Source organism: Sorex fumeus, unplaced genomic scaffold, assembly GCF_029834395.1.
Source record: "Sorex fumeus unplaced genomic scaffold, SorFum_2.1 ptg000233l, whole genome shotgun sequence".
Classification (NCBI taxonomy): domain Eukaryota; kingdom Metazoa; phylum Chordata; class Mammalia; order Eulipotyphla; family Soricidae; genus Sorex; species Sorex fumeus.
In genome coordinates, this window is record NW_026606290.1 from 1,588,357 (window position 1) to 1,606,107 (window position 17,751).

The 17,751-nt window shown below is 57.5% G+C and overlaps 1 protein-coding gene across 1 annotated transcript in view; it reads left to right on the top strand.

Moving 5' to 3' along the window:
- GARNL3 (GTPase activating Rap/RanGAP domain like 3) overlaps window positions 1-17,751 on the top strand; it is a 150,800-nt gene that overhangs the window by 127,594 nt on the left and 5,455 nt on the right. The window contains 8 exon segments of the mRNA XM_056108856.1: window positions 4,994-5,092; window positions 5,308-5,424; window positions 7,156-7,322; window positions 7,804-7,848; window positions 7,850-7,963; window positions 8,100-8,166; window positions 14,410-14,517; window positions 16,857-16,975. Coding sequence (XP_055964831.1) covers window positions 4,994-5,092; window positions 5,308-5,424; window positions 7,156-7,322; window positions 7,804-7,848; window positions 7,850-7,963; window positions 8,100-8,166; window positions 14,410-14,517; window positions 16,857-16,975 — 836 coding nt within the window.

A 17,751-nucleotide genomic window follows, 5' to 3' on the forward strand; every position in this document is an offset into this window, starting at 1 on the left:
TACCCGCACGGCAAAGCCTGGCAAGCCACCCGTGACGTATTCAATATGCCAAACACGGTAACAACAAGTCTCACAATGAAGACGTTACTGGGTTCGCTCGAGCAAATCGATTAACAACTGGAAGACAGTGCTACAGTATTTTATTTTGCTATGGGGCCGTATCCAGCAATGCTCAGAGATTTCTCCTGGTGCTTTGCCCGGGATCACCCTGGTGGAACTCCAGGGACCTTATGTGGTTCCAGGGCTTGAACCCGGATCAGCTGTGTGCAAGGCCAAGACCCTGCCTGCTGCACTATCCAGCCTTATTTCTATTTCCATAAAATCCAAACTGTGAGGGTTGGGAGATGGCCCAAAGACTAGAGCACTGGCCTGGCACCTGGGAGGCTGAGTTCAATCCCCAGCAATTCAGGGGATAACTCTGGTGACCCCCAGAATGACTTAAGCCAAGCAGGACTCGTGCCACTAGTGCTGGGAATAGCCGCCAGGCCCTCCGCTGGGGACCATCTCCCACCCTCCGCACAAATACTAAACTCAGGGCAAAACCACCAGGTCCATTTCTGAATGTTATATGGTGATGTCAGATGTAAAGATGGTGGGTTTCCAGAACCTTCCTGCCCCCACATTTGTTATTTTTTCGTTGCTTTTTTTTTTCTTTTTGGGTCACACCCAGTGATGCTCAGGGTTGACTCCTGGCTCTGCACTCAGGAATTACTCCTGGCGGTGCTTGGGGACCATATGGGGTGCCGGGATTGAACCCCCCCCCACCATTTGTAAGGCAAATGCCCTACCCACTATACTATTGCTCCAGCCCTGTGGCCCCCACATTTGAAGCCAGCCCTCGCCCAAGGTGGCAGAGTGAGCCCATCCTCAGCTCAGAGGGATCCTTGGGACCAGACTCTGGTTCCCTCCCCCAGGCATGAGGCTGGAGAAGAACCCTCTGGCCTGTCTTTGTAGTTTTGCACTTAGCCATCATTCCCTGGTTAATTCTTTGTTTAGCCCTGTTTTGTCTGGGCCTAATCAGATTAGAGATCATTTCCCCGAGTGACTCTCCATTTCCCTTCTGGCTGGCCTCTGCTCTGCGCCATTAGTCTCTGCTTAATCTCATTAGCCTTCTCGGGCCCCCTGAGAGCAGCTCCTTTCAAGGTCACCTTTTAAAAGTCAGAGGTCCTGTGTATTTAAGCCTGGAAAGATAAGTGCAGCCACCAGGGGCCATTGATTTGGGGTTTTGCACTGGCAGAAAAGTCAGTTCCTGGGGGCTGGAGCGATAGCACAGCGGGTAGGGCGTTTGCCTTACACGCAGCTGACCTGGGTTCAATTCCCAGCATCCCATATGGTCTCCTGAGCACCGCCAGGGGTGATTCCTGAGTGCAGAGTCAGGAGTAACCCCTGTGCAGCTCTGGGTGTGACCCAAAAAGAAAAAAAAAAAAGAGGAAAGTCAGTTCCAAAAGATCATGTCTCCAGAAGCCAGTTCCAAGGAGAGAACAGTTGGGAGACAGTGGCGAGGCCCGGCTGCCCTTCCTATTCCTGGGGAGCCTGTACGGCCCCTGCAAGGCCTGGTCTGTGGGTTTCAGTCCTGCCTCACAGGCTCCCTGGGACATTTCCTTCAGGTTGTGGGGCGTGGGGTGGGAGCCCAGAGACAGGACTGCGATAAAAGTCACGCCCCATCACTGCCATCCGGCTCATCTTTCCACCACAAAAAAAGAATTTTCCAGAGAAGGGGCTGGAGTGATAGCACAGCAGGGAGGGCATTTGCCTTGCATGTGACCAACCTGGGTTCGATCCCCAGCATCCCATATGGTCCCCCGAGCACCACCAAGAGTAATTCCTGAGTGCAGAGCCAGGAGTAACCCCTAAGCACCACTGGTTGTGACCCAAAAAGAAAAAAAAAAAAAAGAAAAAGAATTTTCCAGAGAAGATAGTGACGTGAATGATTTTATCTGGAAAACATGAGTGAGGAGAGCAGAGACGAGACATCCGAAAGGAAAAGAAAGCTGCGCCCTCCAGGAGGGGACACTGTGGAGGGCTGTGGTGACCCCAGGGAGAGGCACCCCAGCTATTTTGTTATAGCGTGGCCCCTTCACCCCAGTCTGCATCAGCATGGACAGAGGGTGTTGGTAGAGAAAGTCAAGGAGAACTTGTAGCCTTAGGCTCCCTTTGTTGTTCCTGACATCAGTGGCCTCAGGCAAGGCCCAAGCAGGCGGCAGAGCACCCCTCTTTGCAGAACAGATCTCGTCTCTCCAGTCATTTCTCCGTGCTCTTGTGGCTTTTTGTCTCTCCAGATATTTCTTCTTCCTTTTGGGAAAGAGAGAGCCTCCCAAACTGTGCTCAGGAGACCAGGGGCCACTCCTGGCAATTCTTGGCCAGTTGGTTCAGTGCAGTGGCCCAAGGATGGGATGGTACACAGGCCCTCCTGTGCTGAGTATGACCCGGGACCCCCAGCCAGTGCTGGGGGCCTCCAGAGCCACTGCCCGCCGTGCTCAGGGGACCATGCAGTGCCGGGATGAGACAGCCGTCAGCCACATACACAGCACACTCGTCAACCCTGTGCCCTTTCTCTCTCTCCCGGCCCAGCACATCTTTGTTCTAAGGCTTTTTGCCTCCCTGAAATCCACTGCCAGCCTCCCCCTCCCCACCCCCATCATAAATAAATAAATAAATAAATAAACCCACAGATGAAACACTCAGCCTCGGGCCACTTCGGGCTTCCCCAAAGAGGAGAGATTCTGGCTTATTCTGAGAAGCATGGTACCGGGTGCTGTGGCGTTGGTCCCATGTTTGAAGAAAGAAATCAAAGCTTCTCCCCTCAGGGCTGGAGTGATAGTACAGCGGGTAAGGGCTTTTGCCTTGCACACGGCTGACCCGGGTTCGATTCCCAGCATCCCATATGGTCTCCTGAGCACTGCCAGGAGTCATTCCTGCGTGCATAAGCCAGAAGGAACCCCTGTGCATCGCTGGGTGTGACCCAAAAAGCAAAAATAGATAAATAAATAAAAAATATCTTGCTCCCCTCATACAGAGAAGATGAGGTGCAGTTCCTCTGGGGAGACCTGGGGTGAGGGAGGAGGAAGCGGATGTGTTGGTGTTCACGGGCCAGAAACTCACCCAGAACTGGGGCCTCACGCCTGGCACCGACTCTGTTGAATCCAGGGCCCACACAGGCCGGCCAAGATGCCCTCCGTGAGGCATCACCAATCCCTCAGTGCCGTCCAGGGAGGGATAAACTTCAGCCAGACCCATATCTGCACGAGCTAAAGTCCTCGGGATTCCTGCACCCGAATTCAGACGAAAATGGGTCGGAATGAGAATACAGTGAACTTACCTTGATGCAGTCTATCCAGGTTCCAACCAGCACCCCGAGCCCTGAGCACAGAGCCAGGAGTAAGCCCTGGGCACCACTGAGTGTGGCCCAAAAAGAAAAAAAAAAGTAGGGGGGTGGAATGATAGTACAGTGGGGAGGGCATTTGCCTTGCACATGGCTGACCTGGGTTCAATCCCCGGCATCCCATATGGTCCCCCAAGCACCGCCAGGAGTAATTCCTGAGCACAGAGCCAGGAGTAATCCCTGAGCATCGCTGGAGGTGACCCAAGAAAGAAAAAAAGAAGAAAAAAAAAAAACCTGAACAAACAAAGCCGGAGCCAGGCAGGGGCCCACAGTCTAAATGGCACATGCTGTGTGAATGAGGACGCCAAGCCCGCCCGGTCCCAGACCTCCCACCGTGTCCACGACCTCATCTTCCTGCTGCAAGCTGAGAACAGCCACTTCCGCTCGTCCCTCCCTCCTTTGCTCCCGTGACTGTGTCCCAGGATTCCTGGGAGCAAAAATCCCTAAACATATGTTTTGCTCACTTGGGACAAACCCCTCGAAACCAAAGCAATTGCTTAAAGGTTTGGAGCACCAGCTTGCGTGCGGGAGGACCACTTCCCGCTTCATCTTCAGCACCCAGGACTCCTCCAGCCCTGCCAGCTGCAGTCCCCAAACTCTGGGCAAGCCCCTGAGCACTGCCAGGTGTACCCCCTAAAAAGAAAAAAAAGCACAATCCTGCATTCCTGGTGGCGTTCAGGAGATCACAAACAGTGCCACTGACAGTTCGGGTCAGCTGCGTGCAAGCGAAGCACCTGCCCTGTTGTACTATAACTCTGGTCCCTATAGTTGTTCTTATACAGAAAAGGATGTGTGTCTTTGTGTGAGACTGGCTGTATCCCTGTCATCCCGTTGTTCATCGAGTCACTCGAGCGGGCGCCAGTAACGTCTCCACTCATCCCAGCCCTGAGATTTTAGCAGCCTCTCCTTACTCGTCCTTCCCAATGCTGCCGTATTGGAGGCTCTTTCTGGGTCAGGGCACTGAGATCCGTTATTGTTACTGGGTTTTTTTTTTGTTTGTTTGTTTGTTTTGTTTTGTTTTGTTTTGCTTTTTGGGTCACACCCGGCGATGCACAGGGTTTACTCCTGGCTCTGCGCTCAGGAATTACCCCTGGCGGTGCTCAGGGGACCATATGGGATGCTGGGAATTGAACCCGGGTCGGCCGCGTGCAAGGCAAACGCCCTACCCGCTGTGCTATTGCTCCAGCCCCTATTGCTACTGTTTTAAGCATATCGAATACACCCCGGGTAGCTTGCCAGTCTCTGCCGCGATTTTTGCGAGTCAGAAATGAGAAACCGAAGGTACCTTATCGTGGGAAATTAGACACAAAAATCCGAAGAAAAGTCTGAGTCTCTCTATTTGGCGTGGCGGGGATGCTGCCTCTCCTGGGGTGAGCATTCAGGAGCGGAACCAAGATCTGGGGCTTGCCCCACCCAGCACGCCCACCAGGGGGAGCTCTGCGCCCTGGGGAAAGAGCTAGTCCTTCTCCCCACGTGGCCGAAGATGCTTGAATTTAGTGATGAGCCTTAGGGCAGTTCTAGAAGCACCCTCCGTGCCCCCCCCCAGCCCCTTCAGGGGGTGCTTGAAAGCTCGTGGGCTACCGGCTGGGGTGACCAAGGTTCCTTCCGCAGATGGCCTTCCGTTCGTGCCGGTCTTTGACAAAACTCTGCCCGTGAAACAGATGCACGTGCTGGAACCGCTGGACCTCCTGATCCTCAGAGCCGACAAAGGTGCTCGCGCCGGGCCCGGTGTCCCCAGGCCATCTGTCCTCTGAGGAGGGCACTGTGGCGGGTGGTGGGGAGGAAGCATCCTTAGATGCCCTCTTGCCCACAGGCAGTTTGGGGGCTCTCTGGAGGCCGGCACCCTCCAGTCCTCACTGCCCTGCTTTTCCTACTGGTCCTCGTGGGTTACCTAACGGGGCACCCCTGCCCTCTCCCCTCCACAGGGAAGGACGCGCGCCTCTTCGTCTTCAGGCTCAGTGCAGTGCAGAGGAGTCTGGAGAGCAAGCAGGGTCTGAGGAGCAAGTGTGACTGCCGGGAGAACAAGCTGGAGAAGACCAGGGGTGACTCCTTCGCCCAGGGGTGGCGGGGACGGGAGGGTCCACCAGTGCGAGCCTCACACTGCCCAGATTTCACCAAGAAACGGTCATGAGGGCAGGAGCAGGGCGGACCGGAGGGAGGGCGTGGTGCTAAGGGCACTGTGTCCAGGAGGAAGATGCAACCGGAAGTCCTGGACTGTGGCCTGAGGCAGTGGGGCTGGTGAGAGGAAAGGAGCAAAGTGGCCAAAGACCACCCTGTTCCGCCCTGTTCTGAGTGGAACAAACTCGGACAGGCATGCAGGGGGATGTGGTGAGCGTCACAGGAAACCCCGAGTCCGACTTGGAGGTCATGGGTTTGGTTGCAGCTTTGAGCCCCACAAACTCAGTCTTCCTAAGGGAAACAGCTCCAGGCCCAGGCACAGGCTCGGGGGATATTAGCCGGGGTCACACAGCTTGTCAGCTGGCCCCGACTCTTTTTTTTTTTTTTTTTTTTTTTTTTTGCTTTTTGGGCACACCCAGCAATGCACAGTGCACAGGGGTTACTGCTGACTTTGCACTCAGGAACTACTCCTGGCGGTGCTTGGGGGACCCTATGGGATGCTGGGACTCGAACCCGGGTCGGCCACGTACAAGGCAAACGCCCTCCCCGCTGTGCTGTTGCTCCAGCCCTTGGCCCTGGGCTCTTCTCTTTCCTCTGTATTTATAACTGCAGCTGAGGTCACGTGTTCATATTGTGGTTTCGATGCATAAACATCCCACCTTCTGGCTCTGGGCTCAGAGATCACTTCTGACGGTTATCGGGGAACCATATGGGATGCCGGGGACCCTACCAGGGTCAGCTGCGAGCAAGGCCAGTGCCTTCCCCGGCGCACTGTTGCACTGACCCCCCAAGGTCTCTCCTAGTGCGCTGTTTCTGCTCCCTCACCCCACGCCCCTACTGCTCAGGTTGTAACCTGCGCCCCAGAGTTTGTCATCATTTGGAAGCTTCTTCTGTGGAAGCCTTGGTTTTGTTTCTGTTCCACCGAAGAGGGGGAGGAAGCTTCTGGGGTTGGTCCTCCCTCCGACTCACTTCATTTAGCTGTTTCCACGCGTGGTGCCAGCTTTGATCTTTCCCATCTCATAAAGGAATGTGCGTGTACCACAAGAGGCTTCTTCCCTGTTTGGGGGTCGCACCCGGCAGTGCTCAGGGCACCCTGTGTGGTGCAGGATTTCCAACTAGAGTTGGCGGCGGGCGTAAAGCAGACGCCTTAGCCCCTGTGCCAGCTTCCATCTCCCACCACAAGCTTATCTTTCACACACCTCTGTCTTGGGCATTTCCATCCTCCCTTACTGCCTGCCCTAGGACTAAGGCCACAAACTCTGGAAGAGGGGCTGGAGCGATAGCGCAGCGGGGAGGGCGTTTGCCTTGCACGCAGCCGACCCGGGTTCGATCCCCGGCATCCCATAGGGTCCCCTGAGCCCTGCCAGGAGTAATTCCTGAGTGCATGAGCCAGGAGTAACCCCTGTGCATCGCTGGGTGTAACCCAAAGGGCCCCCCCAAAAAAAACACAACTGTGTCCCCTTAATTGCACGGTAATGCCACCCGATTTTGCTTTCTTGGTACAAAAGCCAGGTTTCTTCTGTGTTCCCTCACTGGTCCGGGCTCCCCCAGTCCTGGGACTCTTGGTGGGGGTGGGGGTGGGGCTTCCAGACCGCTCGGGCCTCCCACCCAGAACCCTGTCTGCCGCAGGGTGATGTCGTTCCTTCCCCTGCCAGGCTGCCACCTGTATGCCATCAACACCCACCACAGCCGGGAGCTGCGGATCGTCGTGGCCATCCGCAACAAACTGCTGCTCATCACGCGGAAGCCCAGGCCGGGCGCCGGTGTCCTGCTGTCTCCGCCCCTGCCTGAGTCGCCCGTGGAAGAGTTCCAGTACATCAGGGTTCGTGCCCTCTCGCCCCCCAGGGCTTGAGGCCGGGTGGTCGTCCGCTGCGCAGGAGGAGCCGGGGGCCCCACACCTGGGCTCCTCCTTCCCCTGGGACCCAGCAAGCGACTCATTCGTGCCCGGTGTCAGCGGGCTGGTGGCAGCATGTGGGGGCCTGTCCTCTCTGGAGCTGCCCGACAAGGCCGCTGCCACCCCCTTCCTGGTCAGGTCACGTCGTGATTCGGCCTCAGGGCCGAGCCGAGTGTGAGCCGGCCAGGGGACCCGACTGTCCTGATGGGTTCTCTGAGGTGTCCCTGACCCCCTCCTCATGCCATGGGAGGAGGTCAGAGGACAGGACAGGTCTCAGGAGGAGACACCCCCATGCTCCCTGACCCCGGGTTTTCCTGCAGGAGTTGGCGGGGGTGGGGCTGCGGTAGAGACTCGGGGAGTCCTGACGCCTCTCCCACTACCGCCCGCCCGCCCCGTCACCCTCCCACAGGAGATCTGCTTGTCCGACGCACCCGCCGTGATGACGCTGGTGGACGGGGCCGAGTGAGGAGAGCGACAACCTCATCTGTGTGGCTTACCGGCACCAGTTCGACGTGGTGAACGAGAGCACCGGCGAGGCCTTCCGGCTGCACCACGTGGAGGCCAGCAGGGTGAGCGGCCGGGGACCGTCGGCCACTGCCCGTCACACCAGCTCCTCGTGGTGGGGTGCAAGAGCCCTGGGGCTGCCGGGGAGGGCGAGTGGGGGCCGGGGCCGCCTGCTCACCCCGTCCTCCCTTGTCACTGCAGGTTAATTTCGTGGCCGCTATTGACGTGTACGAAGACGGGGAGGCGGGGCTGCTGCTGTGCTACAACTGTGAGTGAGGGGCTGCTCCCGCCCTGGACTTTTCTGGGCCATTCTCCGCCTGCCCGGTGCTCCCTTCAGATCTGCCCTGTGCAGTGCACCTCTCAGATCTACCCTGCATAGTGCTCCTCTCAGGTCTCCCCTGTGCAGTGCTCATTTCAGATATGCCCCGCTCAGTGCTCCCCTCAGATCTGCCCCATGCAGTGCTCCCCTCAAATCTGCCCTGTACAGTGCTCCCCTCAGATCTGCCCAGTGCAGTGCTCCCCTCAGATCTGTTCCTTGCAGTGCTCCTTTCAGATCTGCCCCGTGTGGTGTTCCTCTCAGATCTGCCCCATGTAGTGCTCCCCTCAGATCTGCCTCATGCAGTGCTCCTCTCAAATCTTCCCTGTGCAGTGCTCCCTTCAGATCTGCCCAGCACAGTGCTCCCCTCAGATCTGCCCTGTGTAGTGCTCCCCTCAGATCTGCCCAGTGCAGTGTTCCCCTTAGATCTGCCTCATGCAGTGCTCCCCTCAGATCTGCCCCGTGTGGTGTTCCTCTCAGATCTGCCCCATGTAGTGCTCCCCTCAGATCTGCCTCATGCAGTGCTCCTCTCAAATCTTCCCTGTGCAGTACTCCCTTCAGATCTGCCCAGCACAGTGCTCCCCTCAGATCTGCCCAGTGCAGTGCTCCCCTCAGATCTACCCCGTGCAGTACTCTCCTCAGATCTGCCCCGTGTGGTGTTCCTCTCAGATCTGCCCCGTGTAGTGCTCCTTTCAGATCTGCTCTGCCCCATGTAGTGCTCCCTTCAGATCTGCACTGCACAGTAGTCAAAACCCACCCCAGGACAGGGCCCACCCTCCACCCAGGACCCTGGTGCGGTGTTTGCTCCTTGGCACGTGCGTGGCCTCTGCTGGGGGACAGGGAGGGTTTGGGGCAAACTGAAGGTCCCGGCAGGGTGGGGCGGGGTCTCAGCGTTTCAAATGTGCTTCACTCAGAGATGTTTTATTTTGTGATTTTGTTTTGTTTTGGAGCCACCCTGAGCGGTGCTCAAGGCTTAGTCCTGGCTCAGGGATCACTCTTGGTGAGGCTTTGGGGAGCACGGGAGGTGTCGAGGCTTGAACCCAGGTTAGCTGTGTGCAAGGCAAGTGCCCGACTTGCTGTACTACCTCTCTGGCCCCTAAGAGGGATCTTTCAAAGGCTAAAAAGATGGAAGGTGTTTTTCTGGTCTTTTTTTGGGGGGCTTTTTGGGTCACACCCAGTGATGCTCAGGGCTTCCTCCTAGCTCTGCACTCAGGAATTACTCCTGGCAGTGCTCGGGGGGGGGGGGGGGGGGACCATATGGGATGCTGGGAATCTAACCCGAGTCGGCAGCGTGCAAGGCAAACGCCCTACCCGCTGGGCTATCACTCCGGCCCCGGAGGTGTCTTTCGGATGGGGCTGCCCAGTCTAATGAAAACAACGAGACGTTTGTCCTCGGTCTGGAACTGTTCAGCTTTCCTGTGGCTTTTCTCAGCTTCACTGGGCAGCCTTGACCCATCCCAGCTTTCCATCATGAGGAGGGAAGTGGGGTTAGGGGGAGATTTGCCAAAACTTTGCTTTGGTGCATGTGAGAAAACCAATTCTCAGGGCCAGATCTGCTCGGCAAGACGTCTTAATCTTTCAAGCCCAGGTGTGTGGTGGGTGGTGAGAGAAAGGGGTCTCTTCGGGCACATGTGGTTCTGCGGCGGGATTTTACCCAGAGTCTGGCCGAAGCTTCCTCAAAGTAGCGGGTCCCCCGGCACCCACTCGGTCGGGGTAACAGCCACAGGCCACCTGGCTCTGAGATGGTTCCCATACTCTGCCCTAGAGGGGGGTTTCCTATTGCATGTCGTTCATCTGCGAACGGTTTTGCTCACGGCAGGGCCCATCTGTGAGCAAAACCTGTGGCTTCGGGCTCCTCCCTGTAACTGTGTGAAAGGCTGGGTGGGATCTCAGGAAATAACAGGTAGGAACAGAGAAAGAGAACAAGATTTTTTTTTTTCTTATGTTTTGTTGTTTTGTTTGGGGACCACTTTTGGTGGTGCTTGGGGCTTACTCCTGGCTCTGCAATGAGGGGTCTGCCCTGACAGGCTTGCGGGACCATAGCAGGGGCCGGAGATCCAGCCGTGCAAGGCAGACGCCCTGCCGGCTGCACTCGGCCCCAGAGAGGGATTCTACAAGGGAGTCACCAACCGCCCTCAGAACCTGGGCACCGGAGTGAGTGCCATCAAGTCTAAGACAGATGCTACTTCCCTTCTGGAGCAGGAATCTGCATCTGTTCTCTGTCAGCTTTCTCCCAGCTCCTGGGAACAATCCCCCCACAAAAAAGCTGGTCACCGCAGCCCTGGGTCGGCTGGCAGCTCAGACTCATGCACGGGGGACACTGCACCCCGCCCCCAATGTGTGCAGGGCCGCCGAGACAACGCTGCCCACTGCTCCACTATTAAACGGAACAATAGTGCTTTGAAACTCAGAATTTTTTTTTTTCCCGGAAGGGGAAAAAAACCTTTTGTTTGGCTTTTAAGGCCACGCCTGGCTGGGCTCAGGGTCACTCTTGGTCATTCTTGACAGTTGCTGTGGGGACCAGGCGGTGCCTGGGTCAAACCCCACATGTAAAGCCTGAACATTCACCCTTGGAGTCATCTCCCAGCCCCCAAGAATGTTTATCTAAATACTTGACAGATAAAAGTTTTATAATAGAGGTTGTAACCGCTTGTCATGTTTTTCTTGGTTGTACTTGCAAGCTACTGGAGAGGGAAGGTGTAAATAGTTTGAATTGTTGATGACGTTTTTATGTCCGTCTTTTTTTTTCCTTTTTGGGTCACACCCGGCAATTCACAGGGGTCACTCCTGGCTCATGCACTCAGGAATTACTCCTGGCAGTGCTTGGGGGGACCATATGGGATGCTGGGAATCGAACCCGAGTCGGCCGCGTGCAAGGCAAACGCCCTCCCCACTGTGCTATCGCTCCAGCTCCTGTGTTCATCTTGAATGCCAGTGTTGACTTAAAGAAATAGGAGTTGGGGCCAGAGTGATAACACAGCATGCACGGCCAATCCAGGTTCGATCCCTAGCATCCCATAGGGCCCCCCAAGCACCGCCAGGAGTAACAACTGAGTCCAGAGCCAGGAGTAACCCCTGAGCACCACTGGGTGCGACCCAAAAAGTGGGGAGGGGGAGTAGGGATCGGAGTGGTAGTACAGCAGCAGGAGACTTTTTCTCTTAAACACAGCAGACCCGGGTTCAATCCCCAGCAGCAGACGGATCCCCTGAACCACTAGGAATGATTCCTGAGCGCACAGTTCTGGTCTCTCCCCACCCACCCACCCACCCACCCAAAAAAAAGACAGATTTGGCTGCAAACCTCGCACCCAGCATAACTCACCTTTACTGTACGTCACATAGGGCACTCACCTTCACACCTCCACCCTGCAGGGTCCTCCCTGAGGTGTTGGAGGAGCTCACCTCAGCGCCCTGCACCCTGGGGCAGTCCCACCCGCCTCACAGGGCAGCCTCTCCACGGTCCCAGGGCAGCCTCTCCAGATGAGTCACGAGACTGCTGTGGTGAGGACTCAGAGATCACACCTGTGACAGCCCCCAGGGCTCCCCCCCGGACTGCACCTTGTCTCCACTTCATCCAGACACAGAAGCCAGTTTTTCCACCTCCCAGGAACTCTGCCATGCACATTGATGGCCTTTTCTTCAGAAAACTTTGAATTTCCAGTGAAAACGGCCCGGTTCCCCTGATCTTCGCCCGCAGCTTGGGGAAGACCCTCAGAGCCCGGCCGGCCTGGCCATTCCCCCACTGTGGACCATCCTCGTGCCAGCCTGGGGCAGCTCGGAGGCCAGCTGTGGGGCGGCAGTGAGCACCACACCTGGTGGGCTAGGAGTGGCCCCTTCAGATCTGGGGCTCAGAGAGCATCGGGGGCCGCCCCATGCATCACTAGGTCTGGCGCCCCCTCAGGGACCAGCACTCATGGTGTGGGGGAGGCAGTCCTACCCTTCTCTGGGCTCTGACGGAGTGGGGGGGTGCTGTGCTATTGGGGTGTGTGGGAGGAGCTCTGCGCTAGAGGGAGGATTCTCCCCCCGCCCCCAGCCTCTGTAAGCTTCTTGCTACAGGCCACTCTGCCCAGGCTGGGATGGGGCCCACCCAGCTGCACTCGGGACACCTCAGCCCCAGTGAGTGGAGACATGCTGGCTACAGGGCAGGCGGGCGTCATGGTTCCCTGAGCAGGACAAGGGGGACACAGCCAGGAGAGCCTCAGCCTCCGCCTCCTGAGCTGATGTCTCGGTCAGGTACCACCAGCATCCCAGCCAGGGACGCAGACGGGGGCCCCAGAGGTCGTGTTGTGGGTATTACAGGTCAGCCCTGGAATGTTCCAGGGGCCCCGGCATGCCCAGAGTAGCCACAGCAGAGTGAGGGAAGGGGCGAGTGCCTTGGAAACGGCTTCATAGCAAGGAGCAAGTCCTGAAGACTGGGGTGATGGGATGTAGAGGGGGGTCTTTGGAGTTTGATGGGGACCACACCCAGGAGGCCTCATATAAGACCCAAGCTTTGCTGCTGTCAAGAGCAAGCTTCCAGGGGCTGGAGTGATAGAACAGTGGGTAAGGCATTTGCCTTGCACGCTGCCGACCTGAGTTTGAATCCCAGCATCCCATATGGGCCCCTGAGCACCGCCAGGGGTAATTCCTGAGTGCAAAGCCAGGAATAAACCCTGAGCATTGCCAGCCAGGTGTGACCCAAAAAGCAAAAAAAAAAAAAAAAGCGAACTTCCAGCTGAAGCCAAAAATGGAGACGCCCCCCTCCCCCCACAGAAGGGAGACATAGAGTTTGGGTGAGGCAAGAGACAGAACTGGGGGTGCAGAGTGACCATGTCGTAGATCCTCTCTTGAAAGCATGAGGGGGCCCCAACAGCCCCCACAAACCTGAGTCAGATCCCTGGACCCCACAACAGTGTATAAGCCCTATTCACAGGGAGACAGCAAAGAGAAAGCGGGTAGACTTTTTTTTTTTCTTTTTGGGTCACACCCAGCAATGCTCAGGAGTTATTCCTGGCTCTGCACTCAGGAATCACTCATGGTGGTGCTTGGGGGACCATATGGGATGCTGGGAATCGAACCCGGGTCGGCCACGTGCAAGGCAAAGGCCCTCCCCGCTGTGCTATCACTCCAGCCCCAACGGGTACACTTTTTAAATTAAAAAAAATTTAAGTCATGCCAGAGCAATAGTATAGCGGGTAGGGCATTTGCCTTGCATGCTGCTAACCTGGGTTCGACCCCCGGCATCCCATATGGTCCCCCGAGCACCTCCAGGAGTGATTCCTGAGTGCAGGGCCAGGAGTAACCCCTGAACATCGCTGGGTATGACCCAAAAAACAAAAACAAAAAATAATTTAAGTCTTTGGGCTGAGGAGACAGCTCAATGGGCTGAAGCACAAACTTTGTATGCGGGAGCCCCCAACCTCATCCCTAGCACCGCATGGTCCCCTGAGCACTGCCCCAAAGGAATTGGGTTGGAATGCGTCACTGCTCCCTGGATCTCCAGGGGAGACAGCCATCTGCTGATGCTCAAGCGTGGGGCTCAGAGAAGGAGCCACGGGAGGGCAGTACCCTGGGAGTGGCAAACGCATGAGCTACGTTTAGAGTTGAGTCCTCAAAGGAGATCTGGAAGCAGGGAGTAGAGGGCCGGAATGACAGCACAGCATGGAGGGCATTTGCCTGGCAGGCAGCTGATCCAGGTTCCATCCCCGGCATCCCATAGGGTCCCCTGAGCACCGCCAGGAGTGATTCCCAAGTCAGAGCCAGGAGGAACCCCTGAGCATCGCTGGGTATGACCAAAAAAAGCAAAAAAAAAAAAAAAAAAAAGCAGGGAGTGGAGCCAGTAGTATTGGGGTTGAGGCCTTGCATGCTGCCAACCCAGGATCGATTCCTGGCACTCCATATGTTCCCTGGAACCCACAAGACTGATCCCTGAGCCGAGAGCCTGGAGTAAGCCAACGTTTTCCGTTGTGAGCCAAAAAACAAATCCAAAAAAGCAGATATGGGGGTGAAAGGGAAGGCTACATCTCCATCTCCCACGACTCGCCCAGCTGAGTGGACAGAGTGGTGATGGCCCCTGTCCTGCACTCCTGCCCCTGCAGAGCTCCAGCCCACCCATAAGCCTGGCACACAGCAGGCAGTGCCTTTGTTCTCGTCACCCCATTTTTCTTTTCAATGGCCGACACCCGCCTATGAGGTGCCACTTCCGTCTCCCTGCAGACAGCTGCATCTATAAGAAGGTTTGTCCCTTGAATGCCGGCTCTCTTCTGGTGCAGCCCTCGGCGTCCGATTTCCAGTTCTGCTGGAACCAGGCTCCTTATGCGATCGGTAAGCAAACCCCGTGTCCCCACACGCTTGGCCCCAGAGATGCGACCAGGCTCCATCCTTAGCCAGCCAACTCGCTAGCACTAGGGAACCGGGAACTCGGCATGTGGGCGACTCTTGGGCATCAGGGCATCTCTGGGCCTTGCTTGACTTTTTCAAACGTTCCCCCCAAGATCCCTGGCCTGAAAGGGCTGACCGTCTCTGGGGAGAAGTACTGCGCACCCAGCTCTGCTCTTGCATCCTGGAACTTTTTGTGGGGGTCCTTGGAAATGGAGAATTGTCATAGAAGCTCAGGGGTTTTGTCTGTCATCCACATGGCAATGCACCTGGGCCCGGGGTTGGTGGCTGTTCAGGATCTACTCCGGAGGCCCCAGGAATGTAGCGATCCCCCCACCCTGCAGACAGACCCCCATGGCTTATCCCAGCCGAAGGGAAGCATTCTCAGAGCACTCACAGGAGCCCGGGTTGGGCAAAATCCTCTAAGCCAAATCCCATTTCACTGTGACTGTGGGGGGGAATTCATGTGCCAAGTTCCTGCTGAGTTCCTGCTGGGCTGGAAGGGCAGAGCAGTGTGGGGGGTGGAGAGTTCCTCCCCACCCCGACAGCTGCTGCCCACCCAAAATCCCGAGGGAGGATAGGAGAGAGGCCTGCCCCAGCCAGGGAAGTGAGCAAGATGCAAAATGCCCCAGGGGGCAGGAAGCAGCCTGGCAGTTCAGTGGTCTTCCAGGCCTGTGCCCACCCAACTTGGGTTGATGCCCATCATCACTTGGGTCCCAAGCATCGCTGGGTGCGGCCCTGGAGGCTCCCCAGCCTGCCAGGGTCCAAGCAGCACCGCGACCTCTAGCCCTTGAATTAAATCACTGCCCTGTTGGCTGAGAACGGCCACCGGGGCCCTCAGGCCTCCTGAGCGCCACTTGGACAGCCCCCCAAAATAAATTTATTGACAGAAAGCCCAGCACTGTGTGTGTGGAGTCCCTAGCTCTTTTGCACCCTCGTCATCTTGAAAATTTGTCTGTGGGGCGACAGGCTGTGCCTCATGCGGTAGCGGGCTGGAGTCGGCCAGAGTCGGGGGCGGAGTCAGCCCAGAGTCGGGGGCGGAGTCTTCAGGGTTGGGGGCGGAGTCGGCCCAGAGACGGGGGCGGAGTCAACCCAGAGTCAGGGGTGGGGTCAGCCCAGAGTCGGGGGCGGAGTCAGCCCAGAGTCAGGGGCGGAGTCTTCAGAGTCAGGGGCGGAGTCTTCAGAGTCGGGGGCAGAGTCGGCCCAGAGTCAGGGGCGGAGTCTTCAGAGTCAGGGGCGGAGTCTTCAGAGTAGGGGGCGGAGTCGGCCCAGGGCGGAGTTGGTCAGAGTCAGGGGCGGAGTCTGCCAGAGTTGGCCCAGAGACGGGGGCGGAGTCTTCGGAGTAGGGGGCGGAGTCGGCCCAGAGTCAGGGGCGGAGTTGGTCAGAGTCAGGGGCGGAGTCTGCCAGAGTCGGCCCAGAGACGGGGGCGGAGTCAGCCCAGAGTCAGGGGTGGAGTCTGCCCAGAGTTAGGGGCGGAGTCGGCCCAGAATAGGGGGCGGAGTCTGCCCAGAGTCAGGGAGGGGCGGAGTCTTCAGAGTCAGGGGCGGAGTCAGCCCAGAGTCAGGGGCGGAGTCTGCCCGGAGCTGGGGGCGGAGTCTGAACAGAGTGTGAGGGGCAATGAGGGTGCCGACTGGATTCTGTCCAGAGATGGGGGCCTGGAGTCTTCCCAGAGTCCCAGAGTCGAGGGCCTGGAGTCGTCCCAGAGTCGGGTGTGGGGGCTGCTCAGGCCTCGGTGCCAGAGACTGGTTTCCAGGTCCTGAGCCTCCTCCCTGGGAGGTGGAGGCTGGAGTCCAGGGGTGGCCCAGGAGAGTGCTCACCGGGAGCACAGGGGCTCACTGTGGTGCCCGGAAGTCATTGGGTGAGAAAGAGGGACTTCAAGAGAGGGACCCGTCTTGAACTGAGACCCCAGCCACTCACCGAGGCCGAGCCATGGTGAGGGAAAGCGGGGATGGGCCAGCGCCCCTGTCTGGACGGGCCCGACAGAGAGGAGGGGGCTCGTGGCAGAAGGGGAGAGTCAGTGGCCGGGCGAGGGGCGAGGGGCAGATGCAAAGGAGAGGCCGCGTCCAGCAGAGGTGGACGGTTCAGGAGGGATGGTCAGGGCCCAGCTCCTCATGCCTGGTGACTTTGGGGTCCAGGAAGGGAGGCCGTAAGGAGCAAAGGACCTCAGGGTCAGGGACTGGACCCCTGAAGCAAGGAGAGCTGCTGTCAGAGGAAGGAGGTGGGAAAGTTTCTGGGAAAGCCAGCCGCCTACTTGCGGTGGTGCTGACTGGCCCTTCCCCTGCAGTGTGTGCGTTCCCCTACCTCCTGGCCTTCACCCCCGACTCCATGGAGATCCGGCTGGTGGTGAACGGGAACCTGGTCCACACGGCCGTGGTGCCCCAGCTGCAGCTCCTGGCCTCCAGGGTGAGTTCGACCCTCCCCGGGGCTCAGCGTGGATGCGCCACTGAATAGGGCCACAGATGCCAACCCCAGGACAAGGCCCTGAAGCCTCCGGGCAGCACCCCCCCCCCCTTGTCAGAGAGTCGATGGTGTTGAACTGGCCCCAGGCAGCACCCCCCAGAGGGCAAGGTCTGCCACCCCCAACCTTCCCACTTCCTGTCCCCTCGCTGACCATTCACGTAGGGTGACACTGACTAACCAGGCCTATGGCATGGGAGCTACACCCAGGGGAGCAGGAAGGGCCTGGACCCCCCCCCCCCCACCGGAGTCAGCCCCCCACAGGCCATGTGGTTCCCGCCTCTAAGCCAGTCCCTGCTGCATCTGCTGGTACTGGTGCCAGTCAATGTATATCACGGTGGGGCACCCTTGGACCCCACAGCCTGGGAGAGCAGGGGCTGCCAACTGTGTTCCAGTAAGTGTTTGAGCGCCCTCTCCCCTGCAGGGTGTGTGTATGTGTCTGGTATGTATGGTGTGTATGGAGTATGGGAATATGTGGGTCTGTCTGTGTGTAGTATACATGGTATATGGTGGTGATTAAGTGATGTGATATGTGTGGTGTGTGAGTATATGTGTGTGTCTTTGAGGTATATGTGGTGTGTGAGTGTGTATGCATATATCTGTATATGGTGTGTGTGTGTGTGGTGTGTGTAACTGAATCTGTGGTGTGAATGTGTGTGTGTGTGTATCTGTAGGTGCGTGTGTGATGAGCGAGTGTGCGGTATGTAAGTGTATATGTGTAT